Raw genomic sequence first — 20,514 nt, 5'->3', positions numbered from 1 at the left:
TCATTGGCTGTATCATCACGTTATGACATTCATTCAACATTGAGCCTAACATTGTTGTAACAGACAGCTCCCTCGAGTGTTGGGTTAGTGTACGTGTGTGTGTGTGTGTGTGAAGGCATGTGAGAGACACGCTGTCCAGTGATAGAAATGAGCAACTGTGTTCTCATTTCCTCTCACCTCTCATTATTTCCCTACTGCACAATGAAAAAAACCCTTCATATTATCTCACTGCTGGACCCGACCTGAACCCAGTTCCTCATCGTCAGATTTCACTACCATCCCTTTCCTTGTGAGTCAGCAGGAATGTAAGGAATGACCTGTGCGAGGCCCTTTCCCACCCAGCTCTCATCTGCCCATTTTTAGGCATTCCCAAGTCTAGCTTCTCTCTCATTTTTCTCTCTTTCACTTTGCCTGCCTGTCATCCTATCTCTTTGTTAACCGCTTTACTTTCCCCTCTTTATCCTTCTCTCCTCCTCCCTCATATCCTTTCTTCCTGCCTTTTCTGAGCACTTTCTCAGCTTACACGTCCTTTTTCAGTTGGCTCAGCACTTTAAATTTCCACAAATTACAGTATATAGGAGAGCCCCTCTGAGCTGCATATTTTGTCGAACCACAGCGAGACCTCAAAACCACTGGCCCTCTTCATCTTTTGTGAGACCCCCACCCACCCCGTCCTCCCCCCCTCCTCTGGCCCCAGCAGGGGGGGGGGGGGGGAGCACATCAACCCTCTTTTCAACCCATCAGGGTGTAAAGCTTAGTTTAACAACCACATCCAGCTCCTTCTAGCAACTTACAAAGGTTTGTGTCTACTCTGCAGGTTTTAACTGGTGCCGCAGGAAACCGTCAAGTGTGTGTTTGAGCGTGAGGTGTATCGGCCTGTCAGAGGAGCAGGAGCTGCTCATCTCCGCATGTGTTGACAGGTTCCCGCTGTCGACTAAATGAGAGATCTGTGTCCCGTGTGACAGCAGACGGCTCCCTCGACCTTCCCATGCTTACGGCTGTCGCTGACATAAAAGCGTTCGGCTTGCTGAGGTTCCACGTTTGTCTGCAGGCGTGCTTTTGTATAAATACACACACTCACACACACACGTGTACAGCTTTAATTACACCTCTTGTGCTTGAGAAAATAAACCCTTTTTAACTAATAGTCATTCAAAGTGTTGAAATGGCTCGGTGAGTGTGTTAAGTGGGGCCACTTCAACATCTGCGGCCTCCTGCAGCCTGGCTCCTGCTCAACTACGGGTGAAATACAACCAGAGAAGAAGGCACCTGGTTAATGGGTTGTCCCGGAGAGCTGAACACACTTGTTTCTCAGACCAGCTGTTGGCGTGTCTGTTTCTCATCCCCTGCTCCTTGCTCAGGTGGTCCTGTCTTTTCACATTAGTGAAGTCAGATCACTTGTCATCACCAATCTATAAGCCGTCCGCCGGCCCGGCTCACCTTGTAACTCCCTACCACACATTTTAAAAGTAAGCCAAGGCTGTTTAGTCCACTGCTGTGTGGATGTCCCACACCTGAATGCTACTTTCTATCAGCTGTGACTCTTTTTATGCCGCTACAAGCCAAAAAAACAGGAAAAATCACAAATGTAGCTCCCTTGAAGGTGGATTCCTGAACATTTTGGGGTATACTTTCTTTTTTTCTGGACATCTGTGTGTGTTTCTTCTGGCAGATTGGTGGGAAATCTACCCCTTCTTGTAAGCGAGTGCCTTATTGTCCTTGTTTGGCAGGGTTAACTACAGAGGGCGAGTGAAAGAAGTCAGCGCTAAGACTTCTTGCACTACTTATTCACCGCCCTGTACTTAGACTGAGACCAGACCTCTGGCCCTTTTAGCAATAGATTCTCATATAATTGTGTGGTCATGTCCTCACATGTAACCGTGCATCTGTGGTCTGTTCTCACACAGATACAAATATAGGAAGGCCAGTTTGGCCGTGTGACATCCCGCTGTTTTTGCACCTGTAACACTTGTATTCATCTTCATGGCCTCTCTGTGTTTGTCTTTTCATGGTGAACTTGCAGCTGGAGGGAACCGTGGATCTGGACGAGAGACGCCTCATACGTTCGGCCATCCGGGAGTTAAGGAGGAGGGAGATCGAGGACATGGAGGCCGCTCTGGCCAGCAAGAGATTTCGACCAACACGACTCAAACAGCAAGAGGACAAGGAGAACCAGCACAGGTGAAACCACACACACACACACACACGTACAGACACACGTACAGACACACGCACACAGTTCTGCCCGAATGGAAAAACTGCACCAGTCCAGGTGAAATGGAGATGCTGAGAAAACACTCACAAACCCAGATGCAGCATTCCTCAACTCTCTGGTGGTGAAAGAGAAAAGTCTGGAAAATCAAGTCAGGAAATCATCGGGGACAGAAAACAGCAACCGCAGTAAATTTTCTTTTTTTCCATTGTGTATGCACGTTTAACAATAAATACTTTCACTTTTAAAAGGTTGTCTGCGTGACAGATTGCCAGCCAGTGTTTGAATCATGAGAGTCAGATAGAAGCAGCTTTTCTCAGATTGTTTGTTTGTCTTTACTGGCCCGTTCAGAGACTTCTCTTAATACGCAGGTCTCGGCACCTGTCATTCAGCTGAGGTATGTGGAAAAACTGATAACGCGGCTTTATTGTTGTCTTCGCCATCTTGTCAATAAACAAAATTTTGCTCGCAAGTCTAATGAGAAACAGGAGTTACAGGTTTTAAGTTATCAAACAAGGTCATCTTTGTGTTCCTGGAAACGCTGTGATTATATTGTATTTTAAAGAGGCTCAGAGGAATATAAATCCTCATCTAACCTCTAATGTTACTTTTATTAAAGATATCGATCATGTGGAGGTATTAAAACATTTTTAAGGGTGATCAGTGCAGGCTTTACCCAAAAACTGAACTTGTTTTTGATTGGCTCTGCTCATTAACTGTTCAGTTATGCCAAATTGCAGCGTTTAAACCCTGTGTTAAGCAGGTTTTACCCATTTAGATTAGAGAAACTGTAGCTGTAAGCCATTAAGCATCTTACCAAAACTCATTCAAGAATATCACTTCATGAAGAACCTTTTTCTGTCCAGAGCTGTAGAATATTTGACGCCAAAATCACAAAAACTGAATAATCGAGGAACCTGAAGCATTGTTTTTCTTCTCGTGGATGAAAGCCAGAGTTCTAGCGACCAAGATGGCCTCTTAAAGGTGTTCATTAACGAGTGGCACGACTTCCAGGCTACAGCACAATCCCAACATCTGGTCTGGAGCACAATAAAGACTTAACACTACTGGATGTGAAAAGAATACTCTCAACCTTCCCTTCTCTCTTTCCTTCCTTCTTTCTCTCTCTCCGTGTCGCTTAATCCTATTAAGACCAGTGGCCGGGGCTTAATCATTTCCATTCGCTGCTGCTCTTAGATGACTTGGGTTACAAAAACAAAGGAGCTGCTTCGCTGAAGCCGCTAGAGAAAAGCATACCTGCTCTCACGGCGGCATGCACGTGCGCACATGTTAGGACACACGCGCAAAAAAAAAAAAAAAAATCTGCCTGAAAGTTGTATTATCCCGTGCCTCTCAGTGGTGGAATGTGAAATATTCCACTTCAACGTGCCACACATCCTTTAATACCAATGACTGGAGGAAAGCGAGGATAATGAGGGGAACTGGAGGAGCGTATGAGTAACAGAAACCGAGGCATTAAAATAGAGAAATATGAGGCTGAAAAGAGGGAGGATGAGAGCAGCCTTTTTCAGGCGCTATGTGTCACTGCTGTCAAATCTGTTATGCCACAGTATCACTTTTTCCACACTTAATGCTCATGTTTCCTCTGATGAGATTTCTAACAGCCAAGAAAACCGTGTGTTATTTCGAAATTGTCTTCTGCTGCCACTCACACGCAGAGAGAGGCGTCGGATTAGAGTCAGTGAAGTCAAACGGTTTGTATTTTGAAGTTGATACTCAGACATAATGATGATCATTACAACCGCTTCACTGTCTCTCTCTCAGGTCAGAATCCAGCGACACCTTGGATGTCTTGTCAGGCAAACTGCAAACGATCCAAGACATTGACGAGCTCACGAAAATGGTGAGTATTAAGGAATCATTAAATGTATGAACACTGACATCTTAAATTGTGCGGAACTGAGCTTCTGTACGTGCGTTTGCTTGTAGCTCCGTGCTGCCAGCGAGTATGAGGAGAGGAAGATGATCCGAGCAGCCATCCGACAGATCAGGGACGAACAGCTGCAAGGTGAGTCCAGCTGTCTGATCACATGTCTGCATGTCTGTTAGATTTGACACCACCTGTCTGATTAAGGTGAGCTGATCAGAGGGAAAATCTATAAACTCAAATGGGACACAACGTCTAAGGATGATGCATTTTTTCACTGTTTCAGATAAATACACACATTTATCAATCAATACAAAGTAAAATAATTGGTCATACAGGACAATATAAGCATGTATTGAAGTCCTGACACTGATTGGCCTGACGAGGGCGCTAAAATTAAAGGTAAAAACTTAACCTATTGTTGAACTACTGAACCTACCCACTTTTATGTGAAAGGTTCATGCGTATTGATTATCAGTTGGCCATAGAGGGCTTGTCTTAGCCGGCGTGTGTCAGTCTGCGGTCGCCATAGTTACTCAGGCAGATCTACCTACCTAGATCTATGATACTGGATCAGATAGTGGATTCCTGTCATTCCTTAGCGCTGTCTGGACTGTGTGAGGCCCCCGTCACTCTGCATCACTGTGATGCATGGACGGGATGATACGAACACACACACACACACACACACACACACACACACAAACACAGACACACAAACACACACACTCTGTCCTACCGTCACCTCCTGCTGTTCGGGGCCATGAAAGGACACCTTAGATCAGTGGTTCTCAAATCTTTTCATGTCAAGGACCCTCAAATTGACACAAATTAGACCACAGACCCCCATTTTTGATAAGATTTTGTCCTAGGGTCCCGCATCTGATAAGATTTCGTCATACATTAGTAGACATAGTCATACATTCTGTCATTGTGCTACTTATGCTGGGGACCCCCTAGAACCCTTTCAAGGACCCTTTGGGGTCCCCGGACCCCACTTTGAGAACCACTGTCTTTTAGATAATTTCGTCGTCTGTCACCTCAACTCTTGTCCTATCTTTGTTTGCTCTTGTCATTTCACAATTAATCCGGAGTAATGATACTATTACTTCTGTGTGTGTTTTCAGGGAACGTGGAAAGAGGTAAAGCTCCTGGACGCTGCCATGAGACGGAGAGCGTGGAACCCCAGAGCAGCCTGGGAACTGGCGTGAGTACAGCAGAGTTAATAGAGCAATCAGTGTGATGAATGAGTGCAGATATTATTTTAATGTTCCAGGGTCATTCTGATACGGTCCTAACAATCAATCCCGTTTCAACTGATGACTAAACTGTCTAATACGTGCTCACGTCAGCCTCCATTTGCAAATCTGAACCCAGCACAGACCAATTTGCGGTTGCTGACTTTATTTGCATGGCAACAGTAACCACTGAGGTTTCTCTGTCACCACAATGAAGAATGCAGCAAACAGCAACAAGCATTGTGACTTGAGTCACACACTTTGTCATGAATGTGGCCACGCCACACGCACACAGGCAAAACACAAACCTCGGCTGCCACGGAGCAAGGAATCCGTTGTTGTTTTTTTTTCTTTTTTTACATTCTCATTCAGGTTTGGCCAAGTATGAGGAGAAAGATGAAATTTAATCTGAACCTGGTGTTCAGTGAAGCCAGTAAATTCTCCCACAATCTCCCATTGTGCTCACATCTACCTGTGCAGGTGTTCACACTAAAAATGAAATATTTAAAGTATGAGAGCAACCAGAGAATTAAAGATTTTATATACTTTTAACTGAATTTAATCAGATTTTAAACACATTTTAATGGTGTTACTGCATTTTCACAACATCACACCTCTCTGAGTCCCTCTCCAGTCGCTTTTTGAACTCTCAGCTGACTGGCCCTCTAGTGGACGACAGCAGCACTTTGTTTTCGGTGGAACTAAAGTTTTATCTTTGGCTGCCTGACAAATTGAATTGTATGATTGTTGCAGTAAACATGAAGACATAAGACTCTGCCAGGGGCCAGATGTTATCTTATCTGCTGTGTTTGATCACTGTTTTCTTTTTGATTAATGTTCTGTTTCCAGTGGATGAGATTTGTGTGGGGGGAAAAACAAAGTTAATTCTTACTGTATGCGGTCACTGTTGTTGTAATGAAGCCTTTTGACTGATGGAAGTGGAGGAGCACCTACTGTATTTATACTTTAAAGGAAAACACAATCAGTTGCATTATCAGAGTTATGGTGGTATCTGTGAAATATAAAAATAAAAGAAGAGAAATAAAAGGCTGTTTGTATCAGCCCCATTATCTGTTGTAGCCTGTGCTACGCTTGCATGCATTCCTTTGTTTGTATGTGTGTGTGTGTGTGTGTGTGTGTGTGTGTGTGTGTATTCTTCTTAGTTAGGAAATGATGATATCATGTTGGCGTCACAGGATGCTCTAACATTCAAGCCTTTTTTTACCTCACTTCCTGTAAGACAGCTGAGCAGTGCGGTGGTGCTGTTGTGAGCCACAGGTGGTGTGATGGATGAGGGGTGGTGATGAGAAGGGGGGGGGGGGGGGGGGGGGGGGTTCGGACAGACAGACAGGCAGCCCACCAGCTGTGTCCCAGCAGTGGAGTCTGCGCTGGAATGGGGACGTGGCCAAAAACAACATCAACCAGCAGCAGCAAGGCTCCTTCCACTCACATCACAGCAGCGGATCTCTTTGAGCTGAGTGCAATTGTCCCTGCGGCAGATGGAGGTCCCAGATAGTCCCCCACAGCAGCCAAACACACACACACAACATCCAGAGTGTGCACGCTGCCAGCAGTTTGAAACAAACCCCAGTTCAAGTGACGTATTTAAAAAAAAAAAAAAAAAAAAAAAAAAAAACTTCAGATGGGAAATATAGTGAGTTATGTGTTTAATTAGTGGATTAATGTAGCTGCTGATCTGTAATTTTTACCAGCCCAACACCCATTAGAGTTTACGACATGACATGCAGGGAAAGCTGAGGTACAGTAAAAGTTTCCTCGTGCTCATTTTGCAAAACCGTACTGTAACAGCTTATATAAAACCTTTAATTATATGTATGTAGCAAAAAAGAAATCTGTAGAAAAAAATGGTTCTTGAGCTAAATATTGAATAATTTAAATTACGTTATTTACAGTAAAATCTCTCTTCTTCTCTCAAGTAACACAGCAGTAAGAAATGCAAACAAAGTGGAAAAATTGAGGTCAAAACAAAGGCAGAGTGTGTCAGAAGTTAATGTGTCAACCAGGCAACCCTTTAACCTGTATGAGAAATGTGCGTGTGTGTGTGTGTGTGTGTGTGCGTGTGGTGGGGGTCAGATCCCTGTGGAGACAGAATGGGAGGGAGGGGAAGTCAAGGGAGTGGCTTGTTGGTATTATGTGTGTGTGTGTGTGGTGTTGGTGTTAGTGTACATGTTTGTGTGTGTGTGTGTGTGTGTGTGTGTGTATGATGTGGCTGAGGGAGTAGAGCAGCAGAATAGCGGACGTCCTGACTCCAAGAGGGTTACTGCTGAGAGAGAGAGAGGGGGAGAGAGAGAGAGAGAGAGAGAGAGAGAGAGAGAGGGAGGCAGTCCGTCTAGTTAAGAGGTAAATGTCATTCTTATTCTCCTCCTGTCCTGTCACACTCCAAACGCTCCTCTCTGTTACTTTTTTCATCTCTGTGGCACTGAAAAGCCATTTAGACAACTTTTACTTATCTGTCTGCGCTTGTTTTTCTGCCTGATTGAAGAATGGGACGTGTCTGCATCTGTGTTCACCTTTCAGGTTTGTGTAAGTAATGATTTATTACTGAGTTAAATTTTTGATCATCTTAGCCGACAGTTTTAACCTTAAGATGTAAATGACACCTTAATGGTGTAATTGTCACTGAAAATAATGTAATGAGAGAACTTAGTAAGGATGCTACATCAAATTAAAGATGAATTTTGAATATTTAAAGCTTGTAGTGAATGTATTTAGTGATTTAAACCCTCTAAGTTGTCTCTTTGAGGCTACAGGTTTGAGTCTAGGTGTGTTGGGTGAGCTCAGGTAGGCTGTAGGGTGGGCGGGTGTTGCAGCTCCAGACAGAGTCTTGTTTTGTCTTCTGATCTCATCATCAACATGTTGCGAGAAGAGACCTGAGGACAGAAACCATGCCTGGCGTTCGCAATAGCAGCAAGGGTTTTAGTGGACTATGGAGGCGAATGGATTGGGAAAGCATGCTGAAGGAAGAAAAAAAAAAACAGACCAGCAGCAGCAGAAAGTAAGCTTAGATTGGCATGTGATGATGTGCAGTAAGTAAAAATGGGAATGAGGCTCCTCTGTGGGTTCCCTCACTCCAGACTGCGTGTGTGATACAGAGATGATTGCTATTTCATTCCAGCTACCGTATTTCAGCTATTGGGAGTGAGCCGAGCTTGTGGCTCCTCAGGCTGCAGTAATGGAAAAAGAGCCGCCAAGGTTTCTTGTCTCTTTTCCACGTGGAGGCATGGAAGACCCTCAAAATGGTCTGACCTCACCAGTGGAGTGATGGATTTAACTTGCATGGAAAACTGGAGCTCTGAAACCCAGCGTGTTAATCTGTAGTTGATCTTAGCTGTCTTGAACTGGTCGGTGAGGGAGGTGTGAGCCTCAGCGCTGGCTCGGCCTGAACCTTATCCTCATTGTTGTTGTTGTTTTTTTTTTTTTGTGGACTTGAGGGTTCAGAGGAGTCCAGATGGCCCACGCCTTGCTGTGGTTACAAGAGAAGACGGTTGTTGTTTTTGTGTGTAAGGATATGAAACCTTTTGCAGTTATAGTCTTGACACAAACAGGCTCCTGAGGCCAGATGGGATGAGTGGTTCGGAGGAGCGTTGGAGTGGGAGGGTGTCAGTGTTGGTTCCACTCTGTCAGGTCTGGGCTGTCAGGGCCAGAGTAAAGCCGCTAATGACAGCATAGTGGCTGGCAGCGGGTCCTGAGCTCTGGTCCGAGTCTTCAGTTCCACTTTATCTTCTCCTTTTTCTTTTTTTTCTTTTTTTCCCCTCTGCCTCGCTGTCTGTGAGAAATATGTTCCCTGTGGTTTGGTGGGAGCTGTGAAATGATGGCTGTCTGTCTGACTCCTGATCGAGGCTGGAGAGGAGGGAGAGAGGGGAGGAGGGCGGGTGAGGAAAGACTCGTTCTCTCTAATTGTGTTTATGGCTCAAACACAATTATCTCCCCCTGTGACTCTTTGATTGAGTAACTCCACTCAGAAGAGGTGCCCTTTGTGTGTGACCTCTCGCATTATTACTCTGTGGTGGCTTCAGTCTTTTGTGTTGCTGCAAAAACCAGTTTGTGTCCTTCCAAACCCATCAGACTGTAATGAGTCATTAAAGGAGCATTCCACAGATTTTCAGCTTTCCGCCGAGGTGCTTCTGTCCATTGAACATTTACCATTGTCTTGAAAAGCTAGGAATTAGGGCTTCAGCCAATGATTATTGTCATTATCGATTAATCTGCCAATTATTTTCTCAATGAAACATCTGGTTTATAAAATGTCAGAAAATAGTGAAAAATGCCTGATTTATAATTTCTTTTTTATCTGATCAAGAGCCCAAAATTGAAAGATGGTCACTTTACTATCATGTATGACACAGAGCGGCTTCAAATCCTTTTGAGAAGCTGCAACCAGCAAGTTTTTTTCAATTATCAAGATAGTTGCTGATGAATTTTCTGTCTATCGACTAATTGATTAATCAGCTAATCATTGCAGCTCTACTAGAAACAGTAGCTTAAGATTTTTTTGCCCCAGAATCTGCCACTTAGGTTTGCTCCATATGGAAAAAAAGTGAACGGTGTGGGAAAAATGACACCGGAGCATGTAGATCTATACTGCCATAATGTCATGTGTAGTATTTCAATTTTCTAGCTTTTCTGGCTTCTAGCCTTTTTTGAAGAAACATTTTGTCTTTCACAAACACAGATTGACCTCTGTGTTGACCTCCTGGACGATTTTTAACAACAAAGTGCATTATTTGACACATTTAACTATGTGTGTCTCTAACCTGAACAGTACCATCTGAGATTCACCTTTCCTGTTTGTGTTACCGCCTCGTGTCTGGTTACATTTTCTCTGAGTGTAATTGAGCCATTTTGCCCTGTAATCTGCTCAAGGTGGGGAAGGTCACAGTCAACAGAGCAGAAAGCCCCGAATCCTTTCTCACCTCTGCCTCTCACTCATTTCAATTCGAGCAGACTCTCTGTTTAATTCTCTGTCAGCGCTGATCACACACCGGATTGATTAAAAGCCTTTTAGAACACAAAGGTGTGATTTATAAGATTTTCACACTGCTGCTGATAACGGCACTGGTCTCTTGTCTTGGATAACATTGTTTACACTCCGCAAACTGATGGCGTGTGATTGTGTAGTTGGGTGTGTGTGTGTTTTCACTGCTCGCTTGAAAGCTTTTGAATGTGTTTTCAGAAGGTTTTTTGAAGTAATGGTAGGTTGTAAATCTGGTCTAAGTATTATATTTTCAGTATATAAGATCATGTCTTGTATGTTTTTTTAGGGATCCACCCAATCTTTTTGTCAGACTATTCTTGTCTAACACCTTTAAGGAGATTACATGCTGTGCTACAGTTCATGTAGAGAAATGATGCATATCACCTGAAGCTCCACACGCGAGAACGTTTTGCCCTTCAATAGAAAAGGTTGCAAGAGTGTTGTGGATTAAGAATATGTGGGGGAGTGATTTTTCTGGGTGTGTGTGTATGTGCGCACATGCTCGGAGGAGCGTTATTTGCGCAGCTGATTCTCCTGTGGAGTAGCTCAAGGTCAGGCACCGGAGGCCCAACAGTAGTGCCGGCATCCACATCTTATCCCCCCCTCCACACCTCTCCCGTTTCCTCTCCATATGCCAAAATACTGCTGCCTCTCCTTTGAGATCTGACTCCTGCAGTGACTTTCCTCTATCAGTACAGATTAAAGACCAGAGTGCTGCAGAGAATACTGATTTTTGTAATCTCGAAGGAGCAGGTATTGAATCGTGCACTAAGTGTGTATACGTTGGCACTCAGGGTGTCTCTGTCTTTCTCAGGCCTGTACAAGAGAAAATAAAACAGATCTTTACTTTTCCAGCTGGCCAAGCTTGTTGCTCATCATGGCTGACTCTCTTTGAGGAGTATTTGACCGTAACCCTCCAACACCAGGCTGTTGAAATCACCAGCTGACCTCAAACATACAATTGTAGAACTGATGTTTTCACTCTGGTTTTGATCAGAGGAACGGGTTGGTAGAGGCAGGTTGCTGTCTCTAAGAAATAACTGAAGAGCTGATGAATTAAAGACCATCATGCCTGTGAAGCTGTTTTGAAATGCACTGAACATATGTGATTCTTGTCTCTCTCTCTCTTTTTTTTTTTTTTTTTTTTTTTTTCTCACAGGAGAGAGAGCGGGAGAGTCGCAGTGAGCAAGAACATATCAGATCTCAGATCCTGGAGTTACGCGGCCAGCAGACACAACAAAGCAGAGAGCTGCAGAGACTAGGTGAGAAACACTCATTTAGCACCAAACTGCATGCGTCTGCTCTTTAAATTAGAGAACACCCTCACACCTGGATCATGTTTACCACACTCTTGGGATCGCTGAAATACAAAAGCTTGTATATACTGTAAACATTCACCTACAGGTCAAGTTTGGCTAGGCGGTAGTAACTCATAGCCAGCACTGACCACCTCTGTTACGTGTACCTGTTGCTGCATTCACCCCATTTGATGCAATTTCCTCTCAACCGCTTGTTAAAACAGTCAGCCAAAGGAGTCGTTCTCCAGAGGTGGTGGTCAGGAGGTCATATTAGCTCAGGCTCTTTAAGCTCCTTTATCTAACTTTATTAACTGTTTGGGGTCACTTACAGGCACTGGCTTAATGACTCTGGCTTCTTAAGTGTGAAGTAATTTAATTAACCCCTCCGTTACTCCAGCCATTAATAAAATGGCATGAATGCGGGCCTTCAGGAGGGAATGAATGTGCTTCCTTCACTTGAATATTTGAAACTTTGCAGCCACCGAGCTGACATGAATAGCTTGTAAAGCAACAAAAACGCATTGTTGATGAGTCATAAATGTTGTTATAAACCTACCTATGGTTTGTCCAATTTAAAAAGACAAAGTATTATTTGGACGATTTTTTGCATATAGCATACCAAATTTAACTTTGATCATCCATGGCTGAAGATTGAAGTGTTTTTTTTCTTTTATTTAAACCGGGCCCTGGCTGACTTAAACTTGGCCTGAGTTTGACGGCCACAGTCATGTCATTCTGTGTGGCCTGGTCTGCTCTGGACTTAGCTCTTATTGTCCTTCTCAGGGACCTGGAGTTGGTGGTGGGGATATGGGAAGCAACAGAGGGAAACCCAACAGCCACACCTCTGCTAAAAATAAAGCTGATACCAGAACAGAACTAAGGCCCGCTTGACGTGGCAGAGAAACTCCCCACTGTTCCTGACTTATCCCTGCCTTACAATTTAAACCAGGGTGAAGCTAGGGTCAACAAAAAAGACCACCATCGGAAAGTGAAGGGGAAGGCACCAATCACCAAAGACAACAGGACATTTGTGGTTGGGATAGGAGAGAGTGTAGGCAGGGTGGGCTGGTGGTTCTTGAAGGGGTGGTTGTCTTTTTAGTAGGGTGAAAGTGGCGGAAAATAAGAGATTAACTTTTTGGTTCTTTTTGGTATTTGAACATTGCACAAACCCATGCCTCCACCTCGCAGATAAAAAAAGCGTATATTTACAAGCTTTGACTCAATGACCATGTATCCAGCCATACTGCATTCTAGTGCAAACTGTAACTTGTAAGGCTGTGATTTAGGAAATGAAATGTTTACAGAGACTCTCAGTGGAATGTGCTGTGTCCATCGACTTCCCAAAAGAGAGAAACAAGTTTGACAGTAATGCCAATTTCACATACAAAGTCATGTACAGCATGGACTACTGAACACAGGCATATATTATGTATTAACATTTATACAAAGCCATTAGTCACAGATATACGTCATGTTATTGTTGTTTGCATGTGACCCAGGTCTGCAACTATAGTGCCACATAAGTCTCTGGTAAACCATTTTTTTTAGCAGGATTCCCATTCTTTGTGATTGAAAGTGGCAATATTAGTAGTATGACTCTATGGATGGCAATGTCAGTCCACCACTTTGGTCCAGACTGAAAAATGTCAATAACTATTGGATGGATTATCACAAAATTTGGTATACATGTCCATGATGGATTAATCCCAATGACTTTAGTGATCATGTCACTTTTCATCCAGTGCCACCAGCAGATCAAACTTTTCATTTATCCAGTGAATTATCTCAACATCTACGTTTTGTACAGACATTCGTGGTCCCAGAGGATGAATCCCAATGATTGTCATTATCCACTGAATTTTCCTCTAGCATCCAAATGTCAAGATTTAGCTAAAAGCATCACAGTACCTAAGTGCAGCTTCACAGAGCAGCTGGCATAGACTCTCTTTTTACAACTTCGCATATATTTGTTATAGTTATGAAAAGCAACAGCTTGTGTGAGATCAGTGGACTTCATGGCTGAGAGGCCTGTTTTCTACTTGTTAGGCCAATGATGAGGATTAAATTGATATTCAGCCCAGGTCATCAGCAGGCAAAGTTGAAAAACTTGTGTTGACCCTGTCACAGCCATGATAAATGTTAACTGTCCTTGGGTCATTGCTTCAGTGTGAAAGACGTATAATGAAAACCCTTGGTTTGCCTTTTGTTTGTGCTTTATATATTGACTGGCAGCAGAAATGCTTTTGTAGCTATTTTTGAGCAAAAAGAAAGCCTCTCATTATCCAGTAGCAGTGGGGATTTTCCCAGAAATCACGTACACAATGGACATAACCGTTTTCCCCAATGGCAAAAACGCAAACAATAACGTGAGAGTTTGTAACAGAAACCGTATGTTTTGGCTCTCACTTCGGCTACAATTGAGCAGTAATTGAGTTTGGGCTGAGTGAGTGCATCATTAGACGTACCCTCTGCTGTCTACTCTATTCATAGTGTCACATGCGAGAATAACAGCCATTTATTGTCCTAATTGTGTATCTTAATCACCTCTTCTATTCAGACCACATTACATAATCATCTGGTTTGTTAAATCAACAACATGCTGCAATTTATAAATTGATTGCCGACAGTGTAGTGAGCATCTTTTTTTGGAGGTGGTGTTATGCAATAAAGAGGGGGGAAAAAGATCAGCTGCTTTAAATGAAGCTGTGAATGTCCACCTTTGATCTTGGCTCACTGAACATTGGAAAAAATTGTTGCGGCTGTCTCCGGTCCGACTGGAATCCCTCTTTGATTTGGTTTGTAAATGAGGAGCGTGCATATTTGGTGAACCCTATTTGGTTGCATAGTTGGTGCAAACACAGGTCACGTTGAAGTATTTTCATGCCTCAGTGTGTGCGTGTGATGCGGGAATCCGATACACTCTTGGTTTGCTCTGTTTTCCTTATCTGCGGTACGTACACAACCTCAGATATTCCATCACTGAAAGGACGATGGGGGTGTTTAGAGGTAGAGACTATCACAGGGGAGGATGTGGGCGCTGCTGTGTTGTTTGGAGTGCGGTTTCCTGAGGAGAGAAGGAGCAGTGAGGGCGCTTGGACGGAGGGGAGGGGAAGTACTTGTCCCAGTTTCTATTTCACCCCCACTTCCTCCTTGACTTCTTGTACTTGCTTACCACCTATGGCTGTACCACATGCTCCGTCTCTCCACTTATGACCCCTCCTTCTCCTTTACGCACATCCACCAACACAATCTCACAAATCTCGGTCAGGAACTGAGGCCAGTCTGGAGGAAATTCCTACATCCCCTCATGTCTCCACGTGCCTCCTCTGTGATCCTGAGTGATATTTTCTAGCCAGGCCCCTCTTGAGGCTCCAGGACCATAGAAGTATTTCATTTCCATCTTTTCAATCTCTAACTTTACCACCTGCTGCTTCCTTTACTCACATTTAGTAACACCCTGATCAATTTTGTTCACTACTGTTGGAAAACAACTAGAGGAATGACAACTGGGGGTTATAGTTTAGCATAATTTTACAATAGTTTTTTTTCTGTTTCAGGTTCCAACTCAGGCATGGTGTTGGTTCTGGACCACCTGGCGAAGGATGATGGCTCTGGACCTCTGCTGATCCAGCCTCAGAGAGAAGCTGTGACAGCAGAGCCTGACCTGGTCCTGTCACACCGCCAAAGGTCAGACTCTACAGCTTCAGACCGCAGTGTGAGCTCAGTGCTTTCTAAGTCCAATCTGGATTCTGCGGCCCCAGAGAAGAGTGTGGGCTCAGCCTACAGAGCCCGGCTAGACTCTGGAGCCTCAGACAGGAGCCAGGGTTCCTCTCATCGCAGCCGGCTAGACTCCGGGGCATCAGAGCGCAGCGTCAGCTCCCAGTCCCACGTCAGGCAGAGACTGGGCTCAGATGTCTCCGATTCTGGTGTCAGACTCCGTTTGGGCTCTGGGGCTTCAGACAGCGTTGGGCTGTTGTCGAGAAAACGAACGGACTCTGGGACATCCGACCAAAGTGTGAGTATGTCCTCTGAAGAGAGGGTTCCAGCGGAGGAAGTGGAGGCGGCCATGAGTGGCTCAGCTTATAGCACGGATTCAGAGAGCGAGAGCAGAAGCCAGGGCCCAACTGTCCCCCAGGCTCAGTCCAGCCAGGACCACATCACCGACCAGGATCAGCCGGATGGGGCTGTCTTATCTCGCAGAGATACTGAAAACAGCCTGCTCAATGGCACTGCCAAGGGAAAAACCGACATCCTGAAAGAAAAGGTAGAGTAGCTGTTGCCTTTGGGGCTTGATGTGACAAATTCATGAAAAACTTGAATAAATGAGCAGTGAAACGTAACAAACACAGGGCATGAGGGGTCACTGAATGGTTTTGAGTATGAATATGATCAAGGTTTGACCATATCTCAACCAAATGAAACACCTTTATTAAACATTAAAGCTCATTCATTTGTTTTTCTTTTAATCTGCTACTCATCTGTATGTGAATAGCAACAACACAGAGTGTTTATCAAAACTGCACCACTAGAGGGGGGTGTTGAGCCACATAGCACCAGTCACGTGCACCTACAATCCAGTCTCTCTCTTTCTCTCTGTCTTCCCTTGACAAGACACCGTGACACTTCATTTCTTCTCTGACACACAGGTCACATCAGCATCCATAAACACACCATGCTGAACTCGTGTTAGGTGCTGTTTAGTTCTTGTTACTTGGCGACACAAACAAACTGTGCACCTGGGTGTCTCTGCTTCGCCTCAGCGGCATGTTATCCTCACCTACTGTCAGAGAAGGATACTCAGTGTTACGGGCCAGAGGCTCTGTCTCTCTTCATCCCAGAGCACAGAGTACACAAACACACACAGAGGTGCTGTTACTGCACTCACTGTTAAGCAATAGTTCCCATCTTGTGGGTCCAGGGCACCATGACGCCATCGTGTCGTTCCTTTAAATGTGTTTACCCAAGGCTGGCCCCGGATTTCTTTTATTGTTAGCGTGAATATGCACTGATGCTCAGTCTCCTGAAAGTAATGTAAACACTCTGGGGCCCATCATGGCCCCGTTGCCAAAAAAAGAACAGAGGCCCACTGCTTTACTCCAAACACAAATGTTACATAATGAAAACACCACCCGTCGATTCTGTATTTAGGATTGTGCGTGTGTGTGTGTAGTTGTCATCAAAGCCATGCATGTCGAATCTAGCCCTCATGAATGTGCATTGCTGCCCTGTGCATTGGAGCTCTGTGGTTGTCAATCCAGGCATGTTAACCCCCTAATCTTCTCTACTTCCTCTAATGATCATTCTGTCATGTTTCTTTTGTTTTTTCCCCTCTTAGATAACAGTTAGCAGTGATCTTCTCGTCACTCATGGCAAGGCGAAGGATGCTGGTAAGAAACTATTCCAGCTATATTAGAGCTGAATTTTCAATACCCACAAAATTATCATCATTATTATCAATCACGATGTTGATAATTATTTATATTTATCAAGAAAAAATGGCAAATGTTCTGTTTCCAGCTTGTCAAATGCGAGGGTTTTTTTTTATCATTGTTGATTGATGATTAGGTTTGGGACTTTTGATTGGACCAAAAAAGAAATATCAATATGTTACCTTGGGCTCTGGGAAATTGTGATAGGCATTTTTTTTTTTTTACTATTTTCTGTACCTATGTTTTATAGATATGTTATTTGTAAAAACTAACATGAAGACATGAATCAGTAATGAAAATGATAATTAGTTGCCACCAGAGACTGTATATGACTTTATATACAGTTTTTGGTTGCAACTCTCAAACTCTTTACCCAGAGACGGATTTACTTGGTGCTGTTTATGGACTGTTCATTGCATTTTTCATCTCCATTTGGAGAACTTTACAGTGTGATAATATCACACCAGATGGTTCATAGCATGTAGGACTTCATTGTGTGGAAACAAAGACCATATAGGGCCAATCACAGGAGAGACAGCTGTTATAGTATGCACTGTTTTCTCTCTTTCTACCAGACAGTTCTCTCTGCTGTGTCCACTATACTATAAACTGCTGTTTTCTCATCCTATTTTTCCATTGAGGATGACCTCATTGAAAATCTCCTCTAATCACTAGTGTTTTTTTCCATTTTGAGTTTCTGTGCCAAAGCATGAGCTTTGTCACATTATCTGACGTATTAAGGATCAGAGAATATCAAAAAATCCACAAATAGAAGAAACATGTCCTGAAAAGTCCAAAAAATAGAAACTTAAAGACGGTGAAGCGGGGGAGGTTAAGTCAAGTAAAATAAAGAGGCTGGAAAAAAACCTAGAGAGTGGGGGAAAGGAGGAAAAGAGGAATGGGATTTGTGTAGAGCTTTTGAGGTGGAGGAGGAGACGGGCAGGATGAGTGCAAGATACTAAAGACAGAAATGTGCTAAATTTAGCCTGGATAGTGGAAGAGATCTGGGCTCTGTCTTTTTTTGTTATTTTGAGTATTATTCTGTGATTTCATCTCCCCTCCTGCACTATGTCTTTACAGCACCTGAGAAGAAAGAGGTTATATTGGAACAATTCAACCGCACCAACTCTGTACGTGATCGGATGCGCAAGTTCACAGAGTCCAGTCAGAGCCTAAATGTCCCAGCTTTGAAGAAAACTCCTCTGAGGAACGGGGCCGCCTCCAGCAGCGGTGGCCAGACAAATCTCTCCAGAGCTACTGAGCTGTTCACACACACAGCAGCATCCCTCAGCACATCTGGAGACAGGCCAGCAAGGCCACGTGTGGACTCCACATCTCACACCTCTGGAAGCGCATCCCAGAGTCAGGCCACGCCTCAGCCAAGAGGTGTGGCTAACAAACCTCTGTCTTCAGTCAGCCTATCCCAGAACTCCATGGGCGGGACAAGGCATCCAGCTGAAAAGGATGTGCACGCCTCCAGCAACTCAAAGGAAGACAGGACCCCAGGGAGAGCAGCTGGACAGCAGGTCACTCAGGGAGAGGCAGACCTGGACATGAAGACTTTCCTCACCATCGAGATCAAGGATGGGCGCACCACCACCACCTCCTCCACATCCTCCGCCAGGACCAACATTGTACCCATCACCAACATGACCCCACGCATCACCACTAATGCTCTGGGGCAGAGAGCAGGTAGGAGCATCGACCTCTTAGCAACAGGAAGCAGTCGTACTGTAGCTCACTCAACCTGCTCAAATAACCTGCTTAGTATGATCAATATGTTGTGATGTTTTAAGTGAGGTTTTGAACGTGAAACTGTTTCTTGTGTTTTTTTTGAGTTTAACCTCTTAATGCACCACGCTTTTTAGGTGAAACTTCATTATATTGACCATAAAAGGTCAATGTATGTATGTATATCCACTGTGTTTTAGCAGTTATGAATCTTAGTTTAGCTACTGTATGTCTTTGCTATAATATCAGTATCAACCATTAGATCACACTGGAATCCCAGTCGCTGTGGGAGGCGACCGGCACCAAGGAATCGGTCACAAGTGGTGGGATGATTACAAAGGCTATGCACAACCAAGCAAAGCGTGGTGGGGACAGATGTTAGGGTTGAATATGAAGCAGCATGGTTGTTGTAAAGGGTATTTGTTATGGAGTGGGCAGGTTGCTGCAGTGTGGAGGGGGCGAGGTCAGCAGTAGTCAACAGCGGAGAGTATATCAGGACAATGGAAACAACAGTTGGCTGTCTCAGGCCAGACTGAATAGTGTTACTGTATAATAGTACAATTGAATAAGCCTGTTAACGCAGTGTTTTGTTTGAAACATGCTGTAAAAATTATGTAAGATGCAGGTAAGACACTTTCTTACTTGCATCTTACTTGGGTCAGGGGTGATCTCTGGCGCTGGATGTTACTGTGACATCCTTGCTTTGAATTGAACTACAAACACATATATTGTTCCATGTTAGCTCTCATGTTTCCTGTCTCTCTGTACCATCTTCTATACAGTAAATCTACTCACATTTACCTCGTTGATTTCTTGCCCTGCTTCTCCGTGCTAACACTAAGGATATACAATGTTGAATGGTAATACCCGACAATTGGTAGAGCCAGTAATTGTTAGGCAGGGGATTCGATTCTCAAGCTCCTCTCATCCACGTCTTGAAGTTTCCTTGAGCGAGACACTGAACCCCAAAGTGCTCCTAATGTACTGTATGTATTTGCGGAAAAACATGTGAGTTTCTTTTGCATCTGCCAGATAATATGTAATGTCTCTAAACTGAGAGAATATACGGAATGCAGACTTAAGTGATATGCAGTATATATGTAACTTTTGGAAATAATAATATAAAAACAAAACAACAAGACTATTTCTTCTTTGCTAAGAAGTTCTTGTGGTGGATGATGAAAGACTTTGCAGAAAATAAAATGATATGATGATGCAGGAGATGAAAACAGGACTACTCACCTGAAATAGTTATAACAATAATATGTGGGTATTTCAGTTGTATTGAGGTACTAGTATTTCATTTAAATAACATTTAAATACTACTATATAGATAACCGCATCAAGTGTTCAATCGAGATACATAGATGATCTGACTTTCTGTATTCTCTCTTAGGCACATTGAGCAGCAGGTCATTCTCTCAAAAACACAAAGTTCCTGTAATGTCATGTGTACACTGTACTATCAGTACATACAATCAGTACAAGCAGGGATTCATTGATGCATGAAACAAAAAATGTGAGAAACGTGAATCTCGGTCCATTTCAGAAGCAAAGCTGCTACAGCTGATGTTACAGTCTGTCCAAACAAGATGTCTTAGGTTTTAGCTCTTCCCAACAACTGGGACCTACAACCCAAACAATTTATTTAAGACTTTAGCTGGACCTGTGTGATTCTGTTACAGCCTCTTCACCTCCTACACCGCCTCCCCCGCCTCCCCC

The 20,514-nt window shown here is 43.8% G+C and overlaps 1 protein-coding gene across 3 annotated transcripts in view; it reads left to right on the top strand.

The window, feature by feature from the left end:
* smtnb (smoothelin b) overlaps nucleotides 1-20,514 on the top strand; it is a 48,114-nt gene that overhangs the window by 11,855 nt on the left and 15,745 nt on the right. For all 3 annotated transcript variants that reach the window (XM_044372254.1, XM_044372247.1, XM_044372260.1), the window contains exons 2-9: nucleotides 2,024-2,181; nucleotides 3,998-4,076; nucleotides 4,163-4,241; nucleotides 5,228-5,307; nucleotides 11,494-11,596; nucleotides 15,190-15,896; nucleotides 16,968-17,019; nucleotides 18,142-18,753. In XM_044372254.1, the coding sequence (XP_044228189.1) occupies nucleotides 2,024-2,181; nucleotides 3,998-4,076; nucleotides 4,163-4,241; nucleotides 5,228-5,307; nucleotides 11,494-11,596; nucleotides 15,190-15,896; nucleotides 16,968-17,019; nucleotides 18,142-18,753 (1,870 nt within the window). The remainder of the gene's footprint in view (nucleotides 1-2,023; nucleotides 2,182-3,997; nucleotides 4,077-4,162; nucleotides 4,242-5,227; nucleotides 5,308-11,493; nucleotides 11,597-15,189; nucleotides 15,897-16,967; nucleotides 17,020-18,141; nucleotides 18,754-20,514) is intronic.

The sequence above is a fragment of the Thunnus albacares genome, chromosome 2, assembly GCF_914725855.1.
Source record: "Thunnus albacares chromosome 2, fThuAlb1.1, whole genome shotgun sequence".
NCBI classification, from domain to species: Eukaryota; Metazoa; Chordata; class Actinopteri; order Scombriformes; family Scombridae; genus Thunnus; species Thunnus albacares.
The sequence above is the reverse complement of the archived record's forward strand: the minus strand, read 5'-3'. Positions and strand labels throughout refer to the sequence as shown.